The sequence below is a fragment of the Lygodium microphyllum genome, chromosome 19 (genome assembly GCF_053477565.2).
Source record: "Lygodium microphyllum isolate KBCC chromosome 19, Lygodium_microphyllum_v1.1.10, whole genome shotgun sequence".
Lineage (NCBI taxonomy): Eukaryota > Viridiplantae > Streptophyta > Polypodiopsida > Schizaeales > Lygodiaceae > Lygodium > Lygodium microphyllum.
The window spans coordinates 21,481,083-21,503,507 of NC_141153.1; the positions used below are offsets into that span (position 1 = coordinate 21,481,083).

Genomic DNA, 22,425 nt, shown 5'->3' on the forward strand with positions numbered 1-22,425 from the left:
TGCACCCACTTCACATATGACCGCCATTAGTAGTGTCATTGCTTTGGCTGCTCATTATGATTGGCATGTGCATTAGTTGGATGTGAAGACAACTTTTTTGAATGGTGATCTTCATGAGTAGGTTTATATCTCTTAACCTCCTGGCTTTGTATAGAAAGGATCATGCTGTTTCCATAAGGCCCTCTGTGGTTTAAAGCATCTAGGGCAGAAGATACATGCATAGTTGATTGCTCTTGGCTTTAGTAATTCACACACTAAGAGCATCCTTTATGTTCACAAGGATGGGGATAGCCTCTTGATTCTCATTCTTTATATGCACAACATGTTGAATGGACCTCATGAGACACATATTTCAGCTTTGAAAGCTGAATTGCAGCACGCTTTTGATGTGACTAATCTTGGTTACTTGCACTACTATCTTGGCATATAGTTTAGTGCAGTTGAGGGGGGTATTATTTTGTAGTAGTCTAAGTACATTAGGCAGCTTGTTGAGTGTTTTCAGATGCTAGATTGCAAGGCTATCTTTACTCTTGTTGAGACAGGCTACAGGTTTATACTTGAGGATGCAGGATAACCTTTTGATGCTTCTCTTTGTTAGTAAGGTTGTTGGCCGTTATTGTATTTGTGTAATACAGGGCTAGATGTTTAGTAGTTTGGGGTCTCTCAGTTGGCATGCTTTATGCACAACCTTGGTACTACACATTGGCAAATAGTTAAACGTGTCTTTCATTATCTCAAAGGCACTCAAACATTGGGCCTTTTCTATCCTAAAGGCACCACTCTTTACTTGTATGCATTTATAGACAGTGATTAAACTAGTTGTTTTGACACGAGGATATCTACTAGTGGCAATTGTTTCATGCTTGGTGATTCATGCGTTTCTTGGCTAAACAAGAAGCAACCTACACCGGCCTCATCTAGCTATGAAGCTGAATATAGGGCAACATTTACAACTATATTGGAATGTGAATATCTTAGACGCCTTTTTGGTCGATCTAGTGCGGGACAATGGTGAGCCGCTCCTATCTACATTGATAGTCAAAGTGCTACGGTAGTTGCGAGGAATCTAGTTTTTCATGCTTGCACTAAGCACATTGAGATGCATTACCATTATGTTAGAGAAAAGCTCCATGCAAGGGAGATTGACTTAATTTATGTCCATATATAGGACAACTTGACAGATATTTTTACAAAAGCTCTCTCTAGAGAAGTTTGAAGCCTTTTGCAAGGCTCTTTGCTTGGTACGGTTTGGGGATTGATCTGCCTATTCCTTATATACGTTCACATCATTTACTTGAGGGGGGACTTCTTACACTTATTGTCTTTCTCCTGTGTTCTTGTGTGAATGCTCCCTTATCTCAGAGGCACTTTTTACCTTCTCGTTGGAGAAGGGCTTTTCTGCATGCAAACATCTGTTAGTGGGTGTGGTACTTAGTACCTTAGGGATGGTACTTTCATTCATTCTCACATAGTGGATGTGACCTTCTAGCACTCTGGTCTTGCCATTCACTTGTTCACTGTGAGTGTGTATGAGTGTGCATGTGTTGCCGAACTGACCTAACACCCTTATGTTATGGTTACTTTTTACCTTCCAATTGAAGAAGGGTTTTTTTCTTGTGTAAACACCGGTTAGTGGATGTGGTACTTAGTACCTTAGGGATTGTACTTTCATTCATTCTCACGTAGTGGATGTGACCTTCTAGTACTCTCTTCTGTCTTGTTGTTCACTTGCTCACTCTGTGTGTGTGTGTGTGTGTGTGTGTGTGTGTGTGTGTGTGTGTGCGTGTGCGTGTGCGTGTGCGTGTGCGTGTGCGTGTGCGTGTGCGTGTTGTTAAACCCTAACCTAACAGACAAGTGGCAAAATAGGCTATCACCTATTGTCAAAACATCCCATGCAAATTGGAGGAGGGATGTTTGGCGGTTGGTTGAGGATCATTCGGGCATTCAAAGAGTGAGGGAGGTAGGAGCCATTGGATGAGCTCTAATAGACGTGACGATTGATCATGTAGTGTGATAGGACATGGGCAGTAGGTTTCCTTCTCTGCCTTAGTGAGAGGCAGCAATACAAGAGGAGGACTTGCTAGTTGCACTGGGATTTTGTGCCTCTTTTGAAGTTGTTGGCACCATCAAAATCGCTATCAAAGCTATTGATTAAAAGATACTTCTTTCAGTTGATTTTCTCTCTTGTCTACAAATCAACCCTCAGTAGTTCTTAGCCATTTCTAGATTGGGTTGAAGAGCAATTGTAGAAATTGTTGTTGAAACCCTAATTTACAGTAGAAATCAGGGTTTCCACGGACACCTTGGGATCTGTGCCCAATTACTTGAGGTGAACTTGGAATAGTAGCTCAAGGCAAGCTATTTATAGTTGATGAACCAAAGTGTAGCCCATTCTCAAATCATCGTGGCCCACACATGAGAGATTTTGACCCAATCTGTACCTGATTGCTGTATTATCAAGGGGCAAATTATGCCTAAATAGTGCTAGTCGTTTGACGATCCATTGTACTGAATTTGAAGAGGGATAAGCCTACATCTCTTTATACTTGAAATTAGAGCAAGATAGTTAAAGAAATACGGCAAGGGGTGCTAGTTGTTGGGGCCAATTAGGTGTACTCTTTGCAACTCGACCTTTTCTTCCTTGGTCATTCTCTCCCTGGTCTCTTGTCGCTGCTTTTGAGGAGTCGTCTTCTTTGGCCTCCTAGGCGACTATCCAAGATCAAGTGGTAAAGTGTATGTTTTCAGATTTGTGTATTTAATGCTTACTGTAATTTAAGTTAAATTAGGTTATGGCACCCTTGCTAGGAAGGAAGGATGGTTTCATGATTCCATCACCAGGATACATCAACTTCCTTGAGTAGATGGGCTCGAGGCACTTGTGTACAAGTCACTGAAGTTGCATTTTGCTGAAATTGTGATCAGCTGAGTGCATTCACAACAAGCATGTCATCATATAGTGACTTGGGTTCAAGTCATGATGATGCTTTGCCATTAGAAGGTATACAAAGTAATAGAGGAAATGCAATGGCTAATCTTGGCACGTTCATGGAACATGGATAGCAAGCTGAAAATATTGGTGCAGACCAAAATGCAAAGCCTTCCATTCCAAATGATGTTGATGATCAGCAAGATGGTGGACTTAAATGACCAGTTCAAAGATCGATTGAGGACAATAACTATTATATTTGCACTATAAGCAAAAGATCCTCAATTTACTTGGTTTTTGAAATCTTCCAAGAAGGGTAGTAAGGGCAAAAAGAGGAAGTCATCCTCTAGAGCTTCAGGATAGCAAGATGTATCGAAGGAAATGCTAAAGCTGTCTCATGATGCTCCCAATTTTATTGATAAGCACAAGCAGCTAGTGCTAGTGGGGTAATATATGCAAATGCAACACCATCTTGATAGTACAAGTCCAATGGATATTGAAGAACAAGGCATGCATACACACATGGGGTACCTAAGGTACTTTGGTGGTGGTATGATATTCGAAGCTGTGGTTGGTTAAGAGCCGTATATGGGGTTATATGGTACAAATCCTTATGATATGCATCAACCAATGCATGAAATGTAAGGCCCAATGTATTTGAATATGGCAAGTGGAATGTTAAACCCCATGTATGGTAGCATTGACATGATGCTTGGGGCAGAAAGTTGCATGTGGTAATGCATTTGCATTCCGTGGTATGTATGGGGCTTGAGGAATGAATACTGGTCATGAAAGTGTTGATATGGGTTACAATGCAAATATAAACAATGCACCGTTTTTGCAGTTGCCAATTTATGATAACTTAACCCCAAAAGGCCAAGCCAAGGACGATGATGAGGGTGGCAAAGGGGTAAAGTTTGAGGCCTGTAGTAGTACGTAAGATAGATTGAAGGCCTTGACTTTCATTCAATAGTTTCATGTGGCCTATATGGGAGGCAAGTTTACTGAATCTTCTAAAGATTCCAAAGGCAATCATCTTTTTGAGGTGAAATGCATTGTTGTGGTGGTCCACACTTACAATACAAGCTAGAGCACCGCCAACATGGGTACAATTTAAGCAAATGTTTTCTTCTAATTGATTAATGAGCACCTTTGAAGTGGATATTACGACTGCGTGGAATAAGTTGGATGCATTGCAATACAAAAATTTGGAGCAATATAATAAGAAGATTTGGGAGGCATTGCTGCCTGTTACTTCTTATCATGTTGTTCTCCTTCATGACCAAATCGAGAAATATTGTTCTAGGCTGCCTAAAGGAATCATGAATTTTTGCATAGAGACCACCATGACTAGTATGTCACAACTCATAGAGATGGCAAGTACAACTGATATTTTGCTGCATAGAAAGGATTTGGGCTTCCAAGATGATGATGAGGAGCCACCTGAGAATTTTTCAAGGGCTGAAAATTGGGACAGCTCTGAAATTTGGGTTGATAAGAGGCAAAAACAGCAATAAAACACTTGGAAATCATTTCCACAACACAAGGAGTTAATGGCTGCATATAAATGCTATGTATGTGAACAGGAGGGGCACATGGAAAGGGACTATCCCAATAGATTACAAATTGAAGATGAGGAAGATTAGAGGTAAAGTTTCTAGGAGGTACTTGGTGAAATTTCAGAATTATTCACCAATGGATGGCAAATGGATGGAAGAGGGTGACTTGATAGACCATTCGCAGTCGTTGCAGCTTTACCTTGAAGCCTTTTTATTGGAGCGGACTTTAGATTGGGCTTAGTCAAACTCAACAAAACTTAGAAGTCTAGAGCATTGCCTAATGCTCAAGGGGGGAGGCAGCATTTCCACTCCTCTAGTGATGGACAACTCTAGTATATAGTGGATTGCTGGTGTATTCAACATGCATCTAGGGTATAGTTTGCTGACAAAATGTTTGCTAGTGGGTTAGTATTCAGTGTACTAATTATTGTTGTTGGTATGTAGATAGGTATGGTTTTCATTGCAGCTCTGAAAGTGTATATTTGCATTAGATTATGATCATCAGAGGTTGATTATCAGTCGATGGTTTTCAATGTATGATCATCAATTTTCAGTGGTATTCAGCTGGTTTTTTTTATGGATAGCCATGTGTTTCATGGATGCCATTGATAGTCTAGCCATGGTTTATGCTCCATTTATGATTTCCTATGGTTCTTTGGTTAGAATACTTTTGGTTAGAGTTTATGGATGCATTCCAAGAGTTTCTGGTAATAGTTAAGAGTTCCTTTTTGATGTGTTATGACTTAGTTGTGTGAGCTGGAAATTTCAGCATGAGTTGGGAAGTAGCACAGTAGAACAACAACAGTGATGTCCTTTAACTATGGAGCCTGTGCTTTTGCGAGTTCAGTACCTATTTGCTTTTGTCACAATGTAGTGCGATTGCGAAAAATTGGAAGGATTTCAAGGGGGGAACGTGCCACAAGGACATGTATTTTTAATGCGTAGCTTTGGCATTATTAAGTTGTGCACATGTGAAGTGCAAAGTTATTTGAGTGATTGGGAATACATTAGTGTCCCAAGTGATCAGTAGGTGACATTGGCAGAAGTTATACAAAGCTATGTTGGAAAAGTGCTTGTGGGTGCTTGGTGTTAGTTTGGGTCTAGGCCATTCATTGGGTCATTAAATGTCGAGTGTTGACATTGGGAGTAGGCATTGATTATTTAATTAATGCTACTACTTGGAGCAGAGGTCGATGAAGAAAAGGGCTGAAAATGCAAAAATGACCTATGCACAGATGATGATCTCAGCAAGCTGGGGCAAAACACAGCCGGTAGGAGTCATGAGGCTGAAAGGTGACAGCTGGAGATGATGATGATAGCATGCTGAATGAAGATAACAATTGTTGCAAAACAATGTGAAGAAGTCACTAGGATGAAGGCGACAACTATGAATGGCCACCGTAGGAGTTGGAAGTGATTGCGGCAGCAAATAGAGTGAAATGCAGGCTGGTGGAGTTGCCAAACAGATGGGCACAAACTAAGGATCACCATGGGAGCAGCTGGATGAGGCGTTGATGGATGGAGGTTGGGAAGAACTGGGGTAACCTGCAAATGTGTATTGTACCTTTATTGGCTTAACACACTTTACACACACCAATTTTGCATGGCAATAAAGTTGGCTCTTTTGGCTTGTTTTTCCATCAACTTGGTTAAAGGTTTGACAAATTAATGGTGATGCTATGTCGTTAACGGACATGGTTTGTTCTATTAATCAAACAAACAAAGAATAAACAAAACCCTAGTATTGACTACTTTAGGGTTATACAGCAAAACTGGAAGGCTATAGTATAGAGGAAGGAAGAGATAGAAATCATGGAGATGGTCAAGAAATACCGTAATTATGCTCAACCAGGCGTGATATCAGGCAGCAAGGAAGACCCTTTGGCACTCCATGGCATGATGTGACCTACCCTGGAACCCATTGAAGCCCATGCTCTCAAGAGGATATCATCTTCCTTGGAGCGGCATTGTCGAATGCATGTTAAACTTGGTCAACTTTCTAGTTTTTCTACATGCCATTCCATGTGACAAGTTTCTTTTCCTATCTTCTTCAACATGAAGGCTATGCACAAGTTTTTCTCTAGCCTCTAGGCAATATCATGGTGTTGGGCAGCTCCCTAGAGCTTGTAGTTTTTAACTACATGTCTATTTTGGAGTCCACTTCTCAGCCGAATTTTACAGCAAAACTGGTTCATCTGTTGGTGTGTTTGATAGTTCTCTTTGGGGCTGCTTGAATGTTGCATCATTTTTTATCTCTCAATTTTCATGTGGCTTTGAACTTAGCCTTAACAGATTACTAGGGCATTTGAACTTACCTCTCTGACTTGATACGTGGGTACTTTGGTTTGTTGCATCTATCTCAGTGCTGACACTTGCTTAATTCTGTACTTTTCTCACACTGGCAAAGGTTCTGAATGTTACTTGTCTTTTCCCAGATTACTCAAACTACATGGAGATTATCAACCGGATGAATCTTCTTCCAGAAAAAGAACCTGATGCAATGACACCAGATCACCAGGGTTCACCCGTGACGCTTGAAACATCAAATGTGAGCATGCAAGCTTGATGTAGTTATCAGAATTAACCAGGCGTTGGGTGTGTTTGTATTTAATTTCCTTTGTTTAAGCTAGCTAAATTAATGAACAGGTTTGTGTGTCTCAATATTAAGGTGTAATGTAGATCCACTGAGTGAAATTCATTTCCTAATTGTCACTAACCCTATAGGGAGTTGAGCGGTCAGTTTAGGTCTATCTGAGAATCTTGGATAACTAGTTGTAGCCAAAATGTTCATGTGTCAAGGAAAGTAATACTGATGCACTGGTCTCCTCTTCCTTTTGATCAGCGATTTATGGAGAGTGCGTGTCTATCGACACAGGACAAAGAGAAGTCCAGAAGTGATGAACCTCAGTCGAAAACTGAAAACAAAGAAGAAAGTGCAGATCATGGTGAACCTGCAAAGGTCTCAATTGATGACCATTCGATGGCTCAAGCTGATGTTCTCAAAGAGAGTCCAAAGACAGAACCATTGCCCCCAGCTCCACCTCATTCATTATTTTCCTATCAAAATTTTGGATCAAAGTCCTCCAAATCTTTGTTTAGTTACCAGCTTGTATAATGGAAGCATTGATATATCTTCCCTACCTACGTTTGATGTCTTTGGCATGTTGGCAACTCAAAAACCTGCTTGATCTTGTAAGAAACCAAAGCTTGTAGAATCTGCTGGGATGTAGTGGCACCGGCTTGTGGAAGGTTTCAGCTTGCTGGGACGTGCACTGAACAGTGCAGGCTATCTCCTCCCATTCAAATAGGGAACAGATGCATCTAGCAGGCTCTAGTAATCAGGAGATTGAGAATGTATGAAATCGACTTAGAGAGGGCTTCAAAGTACAAAGAAACCTTGGTTTCTAACACTTTCTTGAAAGATGAAGACCTTCGTCTGGAGAGTAACTATTGGAGCAGTTATGAAAGCTGAGAAGCTCAAAGGAAGGAGCAATTGTGGAGGAAGGTGCTCATGCAGGGAGCAAGAAGCTATCAAACACCTGTTCTGGAAAGGGGGCAAAGCTGGTACAGTTTAAAGAGTGGCTTTCTCTCGCCATAGGCTTCTGAATATGCTCAGAATGTGCTAGATGAGGAGCATGGAAGATCAAGATGGATTGTTTCAAAGATGAGAAATTCATTCCTAGTTTGTGTGTCTTTTGTTGGACTAGATCTATTTTATTGTTGTAAGCTATACGTTGCATGGTGATCCCGATTGGCGACTATGCCACACAGTGGATTGTGGTTCAACAAGGCAAGAAGAAATATGTGCCGGCGACTACACCTGTCTATAGACAGGAAGACAGATGCCACACTGATTGTGATCATCTTCCAACACAAACTCCTGCACTTGTTAGCCGCATTGGCTTATCCTTGTAGACGGGTGCCCGAATCAAAAAGCATGTTGCCATAGCTTCATCCACACGAGCTTTTTTAGCACGGGCGACCAAGGGACATGGAAAGCGTAGGGTGCCTAAAAGCCCATAGTATGCTGTCACTACACAGCATAGTATGCTGTCACTACCCATATAATTATATAGCAAACATTTTGATGTGATGCCTTCGTATAAATGACATCCATTGCACTTTGTGATATATACTTAAATTGGAAAAGGAGGAGGCATGATATTGCAAGTAGGTTTCTCAAAGTTGTGGCTAAGGTGCAAAACCGCGGCTATTCCTTCGGGGGTTGGATTGCATGTGCTTATCGTGCCCGTTGCTCTTGATTGCCGAATGGTTTTCAATTTAACGAGTTGGATTAATTAGTGATGTGCTTAACCTACATTGTGTTTGAACTCTTGTCTTAGAAAATTGCTTTTGGAGAGGGGGAGATAGCTACCCTTTAGTAGGATCTTTTGCTAGAGGTCACAATGTACTTTGGATCTTGAACCATGTTATTCATATCGTGTATTGCTTTTTGAAATGTTGCTTGAACCATTTGATTCTTATAAGTTGTTTCTTTGTTAGCATGGTCGATTAGGGCAATGCTCAAGTGTGTGAGAAGCAAGAGATTGATAATCTTGAAATGATCACATTTAGTTCACTTGTGGAACTTGAAGATGGAGGCAATTCATCCGGGCTAGCAGTAGTGATAGACATTCTAATGTGTCATTCATGTGCTTCTTGCCCGTGTGGTGCTAATACAAGGCGAAGTTAATGTCCTAATGGCAATGTAAGCACACGTTTAAGCCGGGCTAACTTGGGGAACTGAGGAAGTGAACATGAAGGGTGGTGTGCAATAATACCATACCCATAGTGTAAGGCAACCTAGTGTTAGAAGGATTGAATATGAGTAACACTTGTTTGTAAATTTTCAATTCTTGCTTCTAGTAGCAAGCAATCGAGCTAAAACATCTATGATACAAGAGGAATTGCCAAGCATATTAGAGTGTTCACGACATGTGGCTTTGATACACATTGAAGAAAGGAGAAGAGTAGGGTGGTGGTTGTACCAATGTTTTCACCTTAGAATGCAATGTGGCATATTAGTTGGTACCAAAATCATACTTTTTAGTATTTGGGTACCTTCTGTCATGTGAGTTCACAAGCATATTCTAGCTACTTAATTAGAATCCATATTTGCTAATACAAGAAGGGAAAGACATCAAAGTAGGTTTAGGTGGTTGCATCTCACCCAATAGAAGAATAACTATTTGCGGTACAATGACAAACAAACTATCAAGAGGTAAGCTAGAGATAATCAATCACTAGGAATGAAATTGATCATAGTTTGTAGTAGTTTCTAATTTATGGCTTTTTTGCTGTGCATTGTACTCTCATTTCAATAGGAGGAAAGGTTGATACAACTAGTTGAGATTGAGAAAATAACAATTGAGTCCTTACATCAATGGTTCAAATGTTACTAGGTAAGGACAATTAATGCTTATTGTCAATAATTGCTAATGGTTTCTAATTGAGTTGATCTTGTTGTACACATGCTATTATTTACATGTGAGCATTGAGGAGCCATTGTTTGGTGAGGAAGTGATGATTGCAATAGTTGGCTAAAATCATTGATGTTTACTAATATCAACACACTTTAAAGTGGTACTTCTTTTGTGAAGATTAAAAGTGGTAAGACTTAATGGAGCAAAGGGCATGATGAAGATGTGAAGCAACAAGGTGAAACTATTGCATGAGAAGGGAAAACAATATGGAAGTAGTAGTCATAGTGATTATTAGTGTAATTATTGGGTATGGCATATTCAAAGCAAGGAAGGGACACATGAGAAGCAAGGAAGGAGAGATGCAAAGAGCAAGGAAAAAGAAGGAAAACATTGACAAAGATAGTGGAAGAACTAATGCCAAGAGAAGACATAAAGGTATTAGTCTAGCATGAGTTGGAAAACACAATGTACAACTAAAGAGTGAGAGCTTGAGAGAGTGAGTTGGTATCAATCCTGTCCTCTTGGGGTTCCCATTCCCTCTTGTGGGTGGAGAAGTGACAAATCAAAGGTGGTGGATGATGGGAGCTTGTAGTGCTTGTGAGGATCAAAGATTATCAAGAGCTTCTTCCTAACCAACTAGAGAGCAATGTTGGGCAAGGGAGTAATGGCGAGTTTTCTTTTTATCTCGTGGTAATCTTTGACTTTCCTCCTGCATGATTAGATTAAACAAAGTAAGATGGTAGGATAATATATAGTGGGAGTAGTGCATCTTAGGGGAGAAGTAAGAGAATTGAGAGTAGAGGAATAGCTCCTAAAACAAGAGAAGATTTGCATAGTCTTCATTGTTGAGCCTTCATTAGAAAGGCATGATATTTTGGTTTTGTTGAGCATCCGTTGGAAATGCATGATATATTGGCTTTGTTGATGGGACAAGGTGGAAGATATTACTCATTCTTGGATGCATAGGTCTCATCCAATTTGGAGGATAAAGGTATTTGGTAAACCCTAGCAATGAACGAGTCTCCCTCTGTTTCTCTTGTAGTGAGCATAGTATGTATGAAATCCATTAAATTGGAGGTAGACTAGTCAAAATAGCAACTCATCATCAAATTTCATGCCATTTTGGAGGTATTTGAGTAAAAGAAAGGGCTACAAGAGTAAGTAGAAGTCTAAGTCAAGTTCTTCTTTCAAGCTTTCATTGATTCTTGAAGCTTCAATCTCTCAAACATCTCTCTATCATCCTTCAAGCCTTAACTAGAAGCACTTTGCTAATCATTCCTAACAGGTTCATAACCATCAAGCACATTAGCTAATCATTGGAGCACCAAGAGATCCCCCGAAATTCACAGTAGTGCAAATCATGTTGAATTCCCTACAAGCTCTTGAATCCCTCCTCTACAATCTCTAATCTCTCTAATGTACTTAAATCATTTCATAACCATCGAGCCTCAGTGATTCTCAACAAAAACGACTCTCAATTGACCTATCTTTCTTCATCTTCTATCCTAGAAATCCTAAAAGCAAGATTGCAAGTATTGGAGCTCAATGGTCATCAAGAGGTTATTATGGATCAAATTTTGGAGATTTTTGGTATCAAACCTTCATTCTTCATCAATAAGCAATCCATAATGCTAAATACTCTTCAACATTGAAACTTTATTGATCTTCAAGAAATAGGAGTTGATTATTGCATGACATTGGAGCTCGTTGAGCATTCAAGAGCTATTTTGGGATCTACATCATTGAAGATTGATTCCACTTGATTATTCAAGGTTCAAGCTTGTATTTTGGGATCTACATAATTGAAGATTGATTCCACTTTATTATTCAAGGTTCAAGCTTCTATTGAGAGGAGGTAATCTACTGCATCTTTCTTTGAAAATCTTTGTAATTCCGTCTGTTACAACCAATATCCACTTGTTGATGAGAGATTATTCCTTCCACAAGTTTGATTTTAATGCTCCATAAAAGAAATGCCTCTTCATTAAAGTCTAGAGTTCGATAGAGCAATTGTTAGCATCAATTTCTTAAAATCAAGATTCCATTTAAAAATGTTGCTTATGGATTGCATAACCCTTGATTTTATTCTTGGATCATTTATTATTTCCAAAAGAAATTATAAGGGTAAGCTAGCAACCAATGAGCAACTAAATTGCTATCGTAAGTCCTCATCTCCATTCATTGTTTCAATTCAGTCCTTGTGCATCATTAAGGCTGAAAGATTTTATTTAGGAAATATATTCCTTCCTTGATTTCTTAGTCTAATATGCTCCTACCATGTTCAAATACCCCAAGGGAAAAGTGGATGTTGAGTGAAAATGAGACAAAAGAGAGGTGACCCTCATTGTATCTAGGACCTTGAAAATGTGCATAATATAGCTTGAGGAGAAAAGTTGGACGCCTCTCAAGTCTCAAAGCACATGTACGGAGCCATAAATACCACTTGATCCCTCACACCCGTTTAATGAGTGGAGCATTGAAGACACAAGCTTGGACAAAGAATCATGGTACTTGCTGATTAATACATGGATTGTGTAGGTTACCATAAGCTTGGGATACTAGGTTATAGGTGGTTACAAGAGAAACATGAAATTTCAAACAGTTTCTAGGTGTTTCCCACGCATTGCATGGTGCTGTTGGGTAATTCCGAGTTTATAGAGGTTGATTGCAGATCCTACAAGGTAGCATTTAGTATATATAGGTCTTATAATGATTAATACAGGGTTTGGAGACCTTACATATGGCCTATAGGTGGTTTTACCTTTGAAACATGGCTTTTACGATTTACTAGATTATTTTGTATAGCCATATGAAAATAGTTCCAAAATATTTTGGACCTATTCTAATGATACATTTTATTACTCGTCTCAAACAACACATCCTTGAATTTTATTTGAATAAAAAAATACATGATTTACATATCAGGATCAAAAGATATAACAATTTTTGTGACAATAAGTCTATTTGATTAGCACTCAAAACTAGAAAGGAACAGAGGCAAGGACAAGGCTAATGATGATGTATAGCAAAAAATAAAAGATTCTATGGATGAGAAACCACAAGTGGAACATCATGAGGATTCACAAGAGGGAAGGGCCTATCCTACTCTTTATGCCACTTTGTGGAATCATGAGACTAGACATACGATTAGGCATCTTGAAGTAGTGTCCAAGATTGACCAAGTGGTTGAATATATGGCTCAATTGAGTCCACAAACCAAGCAAGTAATCAATCACGCGGCTCGATCCAATAAAGACTCTTTGGATAAGCTAACGTCTCAAATCTCATAGCTTGTGGCCATGCAATTTGTTGATAAGGAGAGTAAGGATGAAACTCAAAGCAAGATAATCATTTTAGCCTCTACATTTGAATTCTTTCCCATGAATAATTCGAAACAAAGGGATTTCTAACAGTAGCTATGAAGTTGATGAACCATGCCATAGAAGTGATGGACCCATTGTGAGTATCCATGCAACAAATCCTCACGGAGTAAGAGTATAACTAGCTACAATAAAAATTTAACCTACATATTAGAGGACTTTCTTAAATGACTTAGGTCGTGATGGAAGTTACTTGGACCAATATCCACAAACTTCTAATTGACAGCAAGTATTCAAAAGAGAGCTCTATGATAAGATTGTCATGACCAAATATAGTGGGCATTCATCATCCCCATCTGATTTAGAGGAACAAATCTCAAAGCTTGAGTTTTATTTTTAAATTTATTTGAGGTCACATGAATAGAAAACTAATTTTGCTAATCTTCACTTATAAGATTTTGCACATACATGGTGGAGATATATGAAAAGAGAAAATCAACAAATTCATGGTTGGGCAGACATTAAGACTCACATGGCATAGCTGTTTGTGTCTCCTATTGAAAATGAAAATATGACTAGAAGATGGTACCAATTGGATCAAAGAAGCATGACAATAAGAGAGTATACAAATCACGATTTGAATCTAACAATGTATGTGGAGAGCGTTAGTGACCATGCCAAGTTCCATAAATATATTTATGCTATGGAGCCTAGTTTTTTAGTAGATGTTATGGCCGAGAAATCATCCATTCTCTTCTAGGAAATAGAACTTATAAAGACATATGCTCGAAAAAATTGAAGGGATATTAATATTTGGCCATCATTTGGATAGCCTAAAACTGCCAATAAACATGGTCACTTTGGGGGAAACTTTGGAGGCACTAACATGTCATATGATAGCAATAAAATCTCTACATATCTACCTTTCAATGTAACAAGGTAGCAAGGGAACTTTAAAGTTGTAGTTATCCCCAAAATTGAGAGAAAGTAAGGTGATAATAGGCCACAAGATACTTTAGCTAGTGGTGGACAAAGGTTCATTCCCATGGATCTCTTCAAATAGAGGGAAAAAAAGGCCTATGCTTTAAATGCATCAATAAATATATTGTTGACCATGCCAAAAAATGTGTTTACAAAAAAGGGAAAGTTAATAGCATGCTTGGTATAGAGGAGTGAGGTGATGGACAAGTACTACTCATGAATCAAAATGGTGAAAATCAAGACTTTGATGATGTCGATGGGAAACATTAGTTTTATGATGCTTGGGAGGGAGTTTTCTTCGATCTGTGTGGCCCCATTCCTTTTGATCCCAATGCCTCCATTCCTTTTGATTAGGGTGGAAAAAGGAGTTGTGAGTTGTTGCCCACTACTAGGACCAGCCTATTCAATCTTCATGGATGCGTGGACATGTACGTACAACAAGGATACACGGAGATATCCTTGGAGAAAATATGTACATTTTGTTGGACAATAGTAGTATACACAGTTTTGTAAATACTAGGTAAGTAATGGATCATTTGCAACATCTTTCCATTGATTTATAATAGTTCATTAAGGTTCAAGTAGCTAATGGAGATAAAGAAAAGCACCCAAATGTGCTCAAGAGTCCCCTTGTAGTTGGCTCAAAATTATGATACATAGGTTGAATTAATTGCTTTAGAGATGGGCCCTATAGATGTGGTACTAGGTTGTGATTTGCTAATGTGATTGTGCAAGATTACTATAGATTTCTCATCACTTTATATATGGAGTTTGTCAGTGAGGCATAACTCATCCATTTGTATGAGTTCCACAATAAATCAGATTTTCAGCTTATCACTACTAAGTAGCTCAAGGAGTTTAAAAAGCACTCCGAGATATTTTATCTTGCAAGTAATTAAAGAGGCATCAAATGAGTCCAAAGAATTAGCAAATAATTCAACATTGAAGGGCTTTCTTGAGGAGTACAAAGACTTATTTCAAGTGCCTATCTCTTCACCTCCTATGAGGGCTATTGGATCACTTTATAAACTTGGAGCCTCACTCAAAATCAATGAATAAGCCACCATACACATGATCAAAATGTGAATGAGAGGAAGCTGCCAAGCATATTAGAGAATTGCTAAAGATGGGACTTGTTGAGTCTTGTTCTTCATCCTATGCACCACTCTTCATGTTGGTCAACAAGAAGGATGATTCCTTCACAATATGTATCGATTATAGGGACCTCAACAAGATCACAGTAGTAAAGAACACGCATCCTTTTAGTCGATGATTTACTGGATGAGCTTAAGGGAGCAAAGTACTTAACAGAGATAGACTTGAGATTAGGCTAACACCAAATTCAAACGAGAGAGGACCATGAAGTAAAAACAACTCTTAGTATTGATTGAGGGCTCTACCATTTTTTGGTTAAACCATTTTGGGTTGACTAGCAATAGCCAATTTTTAGGGTCTTATGAACAAGATATTTTAACATTTTCTCTTCAAGTTTATTTTGGTATTCATTGGTGTTATCCTTATTTACAGCTACTCATTGCAGAATTATCTATTACATATGAGGAAGGTATTTGATGTATTAAGGTATCATAGGTCATTTGCTAAGGAGAGTAAATGTTGTCTCATGTAAATGAAGGTAGAATACTTAGGATATATTATTAGTGAGGAGGGAATTAAGCTAATTCTAAGAAGGTGCAATGTGTCAAAGATTGGCTAACCTTATAAACACTACTTCCCTTCCTGGATTTTTTTGGTTTATTAACATTCTATCATAGATCTATTAAGCATTATGTGACTATTGGAGTTCCTTTGATTGACAGACTCAAGAAGGAGGCTTTCTTTAGGGATGCCATTTGTGGTTATTGGAGCTTCAACTAGTTGAAAGACTTGCTTACTTCTGCTCCTATTTTGGTTTTCCTAGACTTCTCTAAGGACCACAATTCACTGTGGTGTGAGTGGAAGAGGCATAGGAATAGTCTTATTACAGAAGCATCAAGTTATTGCATTCAAACGTTGCAAGATTACAGAAAAAGAGATAGAAATGAATGTTTATGACCAAGAAATGTTAGCTATTCTCCATTCAATAATGAAATGGTAGTATTATATATATAGCAGGCGATTTAGGGTTAAATGTTATCGTTGGTCCTCAAGTTCTTCTCCTAGTCAAATCTTACTCCTAAGCAATATAGGTGGATGACTATGCTACAAAACTATGATTTTGACATTATTCATACATGGAGCAAAGATAATATAGTGGCCTATTCTCTCTCTAGAATATAGGCATATAAAGTTTCAACAATTATTGAGCTTCATAATGATTGGATTGAAAAGTCATAAGAAGGCTATCTATTGGTTGTATTTCAGAAATTGTAGCAAGAAATTATGGAAAAAAACTCACATTTTTAGTTTAGAAACGATCTCATGTGGTTCAATTGCAAGATTGTCATCCCTTATATTTCTTATTGCAAGTAGAAGATCATAGAGGAGATGTATTCTTCACCCACAATCGGACACTTAGGTGTTTTTAAGACCTTTGATAAGATTTCTAAGAGCTTTCATTGGAAGGGCCTAGGGAAGAATATGAAAGATTATATTTCTAGATGTGTGCCATGTTAGAAGAATATGGATAACACTCAAAAGCCAGGTGGTTTGTTACAACTCTTACTTATTCTTGAAGACAAGTGGATGCACATAACTATGGATTTCATCGGTAGCTTACCTAGAACCAAGAAGGGATGGAATAATATTTATGTGATGTGGAGAAACTCAACAAGGCAGCCCATTTTATTCTCATCAAGTCTCAATTTATTGCATCACAAGTTGCCAATCAGTTCATGGATCACCATAGGTCATTGCTCATGATAGGGATACCAAATTTATGAGAAATGTCAGAAAAATGATTTTCAAATCAATGAGCACTAAGTTGAATCCATCTATAGCACATCATTCTTAGACTAATGGCTAGATAGAAAGAGTTAATTAGTTGAAAACTTATCCTAGATGTTTTTATCATGATATGTAGCAGGTGTGGAAAAGTGAAAATTAATCCTCAAGGGAAAGAAGAGTTGGATTGCATGCAATCCATTCTTCAACAATGCAAGTTCAATCTTAAGAAAGCCCAAGAATAGATGAATTTGTATGCTAATGGGAAAAGGTGTCTCATGGAGTTTCAAAAAGGAGAGTTAGTATGCTGAAAGTGCCTAAGTCTTGGTACTCTACTTTGAAGGATGGCTCAAGCAATAAGCTTGTATATAGGTTTTATGGGCCATACATGATTCTCAAGTGCATAAGAGACTTAACTTACCATTTGGAACCTCCTTCCTTGATGAAGATTCATAATACCTTTCGTGTAAGCTAGCTTAAGCCTTTTGTTGGCACCTAGATTGATAATGTGGAAGTGTTTCCACCTATAGATGAAGAGGGAATTACACAATACATTACTGAGGAAGTCATAAGGTAGCAAGAAAAGAGGCTTTCGATCATTGGGTACTTAATCAAACACAAAGGTTTACCACTTGAGGAAGCTTCTTGGAGATCAAAACCCATATTAGAGTTGTTTTCCTTATCTTTAGGAAGGTCTTTTGGTTGAGAGCTAGATACAATTGGCCCTCTTTTGTTGTGGATAGCCATTTGTTTTTGAACAAATTTTATTTTGTCATAATTACAACAAAGTCAACCTACATACTTGAAAGTATTTCAAAAGAGATTTAGTTTGATGTGCAACACATCCCATTTGGATCAACCTATGAAAAGTTATTTCAGATTTGTTTAGTTGGGTCTATACTAGACAACAAGCTATCTATTGGTTGTAGGCATATTTTCAAGAAGACTTTATGGCCAAGAATTGATTTTAAAGACATTGAGATATTGTACATTAAAGAAGCTCATTCTTTAGTCTTCTTTTTAGCCAAAATTCTTGAGATTCCCCAAAATTTTTGTATTTTGTAGTCCTAGAAATATAGTACTCTGTTTTGCAAGTCGTTTCAACCATTTTGATGAGTCCTTATTATGTTTTTGAGGGCAAAAACATTTGGGTCGGGATGGAATGTAAAAGATTGGGAATATTTAGTAATTTGGGGAAAATAAAATAAGAACCACACTGGCTAGGTATTAGATATAAGATAATTTCAATTTTTTCATAATTGAATAATAATCAAGATAGTCTCTTTCATCTCATGTTCTCTTGTAGCTTCCATGGCTTCTCTCTCTTTCTCTCTCCATTTCTAGTATTCCTCTCTCCTCATTAAAATTTCTCTCTTTTCTACCTCACACATAGGATTGGCATGGGATTAATGCGAATGTGATTAGAGCTATTGTTTGGCCCGATGCCACCATAGGAGGGAATATTCAAAAGGAGTGAATATTCCTATAAAGGATAATGTCATCATCCTAGTTGTAGGTGTGTACACTATATCGGTAATAATTCTAAGTTGTCTAATTACTAGACTTGAAAAGACTTTGGGGTTAGTAAGCCAAACTTAGGGGAGGGGTGGTCTTTGCACTCGGTGGTAATAATTTTGATAGGGTAATAAGCCAAACTTGGGAGACAAATTGATGCCAAAAATAATCTCATTGATTTACATATTCATAATCCATGGTAGTTTTCATAACCTACCAATCATAGTTAAGACTAGTCATAACAAGGTGCAAATATTTCTTTTAATATTGAAGCCAAGTAATTCACTTACTACAAATTTTTTAGCATAAAATCTAATTTTCTTATGTTGATCCCATTGTATGATTCCTATCTTTGTATAAAATTCCATCAAATTGGCATTAGGTGCTAATCAAGAGAACCATATATAGTTCATTGTACAATTACACACAATCCTCTATTCTGACAAGTAATAGTCCATCAATATGAATAAGTTAGATTTCCTAGGCTACTAGGCTTAGGTCTCTTCTCCTTGTATTAATTCTACTATTTACAATTCCAAGACTTCTTCCTAAGACGATTTAAAGGATGGTCATTACCTCTTAATGTCTTCATAGATGCAATCGGGTATAACTTCTCATGGAAACCTTTGACCCCTACCTAAGTCTTAGCATTACTCCATAGGGAGTAGTTATATCTATTGAAAGAAATCCATGTATCCGGTGTATGCATGTGTATATGAACACACTCAATAAGGTGGAGCTATGGTTAGGTCTATCTAAAATTGAGTGTGAGAGTGATGTACTATAGAGTGAGTGTGTGTTGTACTTGCAACCTTGGATAATGTGAGCTATCGAGAGTCTCTCTCTCTCTCCTCAATTAGTTTACATGGTATCAAAACCTCATCCTTCGGGCTTTGAGGTTATGGTTGCATCAATCTTTTTTACATATGCAATTTGAATGAGAAGAAGCAAAACCATGGAGTTTCCAACATTCAATACTATTGTTGGTTTGTGAAAATAAGTGCTTAACAAGAAGGTTGCTACACTAAAGTTCATGAACTCAACTTAGTGGGGGGAGTATTAAGATATATTATTATTTATATACGCAAATGATTAATTCTTAAAGGTGTTTGAAATCTTTCTAAAGATTGTGGTATGGACGTGCATAAAAGTTATGATATTGTTGGTTTTTGGATGCTCACATTGGTTAAGAAATGGTTGTCATTAAAAGAGATGGACATATGTCTGATTGGACAATGATTTTCTATTGGAAATTAGCATGTATGGATCTTTGAATAGATAGCTTGCTTTGAAAAGAATAGGAAGATGGTTTGTGGTGAGGACCATGAGTTAGTCAAGAAGTGTGGGGTCTTCTATGAGGCATTTATAGAGCTACAATTGAAGAATGACTAATGTTATAAACTTTCATTAGAGGTTTGTGAAAATTATAAATTGATAAGGCTTAAAATTCGATAGAAGGGATTGTGTTTGTTGCAATTGATAGGAAGAGAAATACATCTCAAAAGAATATAGAAGTGTAAGTTGATGTCTTGATGTTTGCAAAGCAAACATACATGAGATGAAGGTGTTAGCAAGATTGTGACTATGGCACAACACTCTAGGAGTGGCACATCAAGATGGCGTGATTTTAATGAAAATAGATAAAAGATTGTCATGGGAAAGATACTGACATGTGTGTGTAGAGAACTCAACCATTAGCAGGGTAGGCAGGCTCCATTGATACCACAAGACTATGATAGAAGCAAGGGCTTGAGCATCAAGAGGTCACAATCCATTTTGGAGGAGGATGACATTGAATAAGAAAGGAGATGAAACAATAGGTAAGAGAGAGTTTGATAAGCCAGTAGTATTGTGCTAAAGACCTGAATTAGGACAACAACAATATTCATTGGTAGCATTGATGGATAGAAGATGGACTACATACTACAAGCTACAAAACTAGTAAGATATCGAGACGTGAAAAGTGGCACTATTCTAGCTATAGAAAGGATTTGGTTTCTATTTGTGGTAGATCAACAAAGAAACATTGCTCATGAAGAAGGAGCAAGTGGGTTAGTGCAAACTTTGAAGTGCCATCAGGCAACCCAAGGGGAGAAGCAAGCCCTTCTTCTTAGTATCCCTTCATGGACCTTCAAAACATCAGAAGAACACAATGTAGCATCTAATAAAAAACGACACTAACAATAACAAGAGTTTTGGTGGTTTTAGACCACAAATGGTATAGTTGATGTAGCATAGGTGGAAGTGAAGGTTTGAAACAAGCGCACAAGTAAGTAGACACATCAAATGTAAGGACCTACAACCAACTCTCCAACAAGTGGGAAGAGAAGGAGAGGGTTTGTGGGTTGTAGTCCTTTGGTTGAGTTGATTGGCTTCAAATTTTCCTTGAAGATTGAAGGATTTGAGAAAGAATATAAATGATAGAGAGAATAGAAAGCAAAAAGAAGAAACGAGATATCTTATAACAAGAATGCAAAGAACAAAATTAGAAACATGGAGTCTTTTTTTATAGATGAGATGAAACCCTATCTTAAAAGTGTTAAGGTATTCACATAAGCAAATCTTTACTATGAATTATAGTCAAAATCATGGATATATTTGATTTTGATGTATTGGATGATGATATGGATGTGTTTGATTTGCTACAATATGTCTTTGTTGATGATGACAAGTGTTATGATGACCCATATTGGCTTGATAGTGATCATGAGCCTATGATAGGTGCATGGGATAATGCACTTCTATTGATGAAGGAATAAATTTTGGAAGTGCGACTTCAACCTCTCTAAGCATTAAAGGCAAGTGGCTTAGAGATCAATTGGGAGATCACTACAAATTTTAAATTCAAAATCACAAAAGGTTTTGATATTTTGTTTGATTGAGATGCATATGATAGTGAAAGTGTTTGCAATCTAGATGATGGTCATGATTTGAACAATATGGATGTACATGGAAACATAGATGTGTTTTTTGAATGTGACAAAGAAGATGTGTTGCGTAATGATATTCCTCAAAATGCATCAAGAAATGTTAAAACACAAGGCACTGATAATGTACCTCGTGATGAAAAGACAAAGAGAAAAATGGAGATTCATAGGGTGGAGGAAGAGCTAGTAATGCTCTTAATTTATTGGCTTGAGAGCAAGCCCAAAACTTTATTTGGTGAGAATCAAACTAACTGTATTATACTTGAGAAAAGACTCTTGATAGGGGGAATACCCTCGACCTTTGGTGGTGGAATCACATCTACATTGAAACCCCCTAGTTTACCATTTATTTGATGTATCACTTGTATACAATCTCTTGCTATCAAGAAGATCTATGTATCTCTTATACCACATTGTATCACTTTGCCTTGTACATGAGGTTGAGTGTAAAGGTATAGGGTATGGGAGGACAAAAACATTTATCAATAAGGATACATGTATTTTGGAGGGATGTTAAAACTATAGAAATTCATGTAATTCATGGGTGTGTGTGTATATGAATACACTCAATAAAGTAGAGCTAGGGTTAGGTCTATTTAAAAGTAAGCGTGAGAGTGATATACGGTAGAGAGAGTGTGTGTTGTACTTGCAACCTTGGATAATGTGAGCTATGGAGTTTGTATGTGTGTGTGTGTGTGTCCCCCATTCCTTGATTTGTTTACAATATCTATGTAAGAATTTAAGTGTAAGAGTTGAGATCACATATCTACAATCAATACTATAAAAATTAAGAAATATATTTTTAATGAGATTACTCTGGTAATGCATTTGGATGCACATCTCCACTAGCTAACACATATGTTTTGCTTCAATAAATATGCAACCAAAATCAAG

At 37.7% G+C, this 22,425-nt stretch overlaps 1 protein-coding gene across 1 annotated transcript in view; it reads left to right on the forward strand.

Moving 5' to 3' along the window:
• Window positions 1–8,695, forward strand: part of LOC148019642 (Homeodomain-like superfamily protein) — a 95,843-nt gene extending 87,148 nt beyond the window's left edge. The window contains exons 11-12 of the mRNA XM_087699747.1: window positions 6,921–7,033; window positions 7,328–8,695. Of these exons, the coding sequence (XP_087555873.1) occupies window positions 6,921–7,033; window positions 7,328–7,600 (386 nt within the window). The 3' untranslated portion in view covers window positions 7,601–8,695. The remainder of the gene's footprint in view (window positions 1–6,920; window positions 7,034–7,327) is intronic.
• Window positions 8,696–22,425: the final 13,730 nt, after the last annotated feature.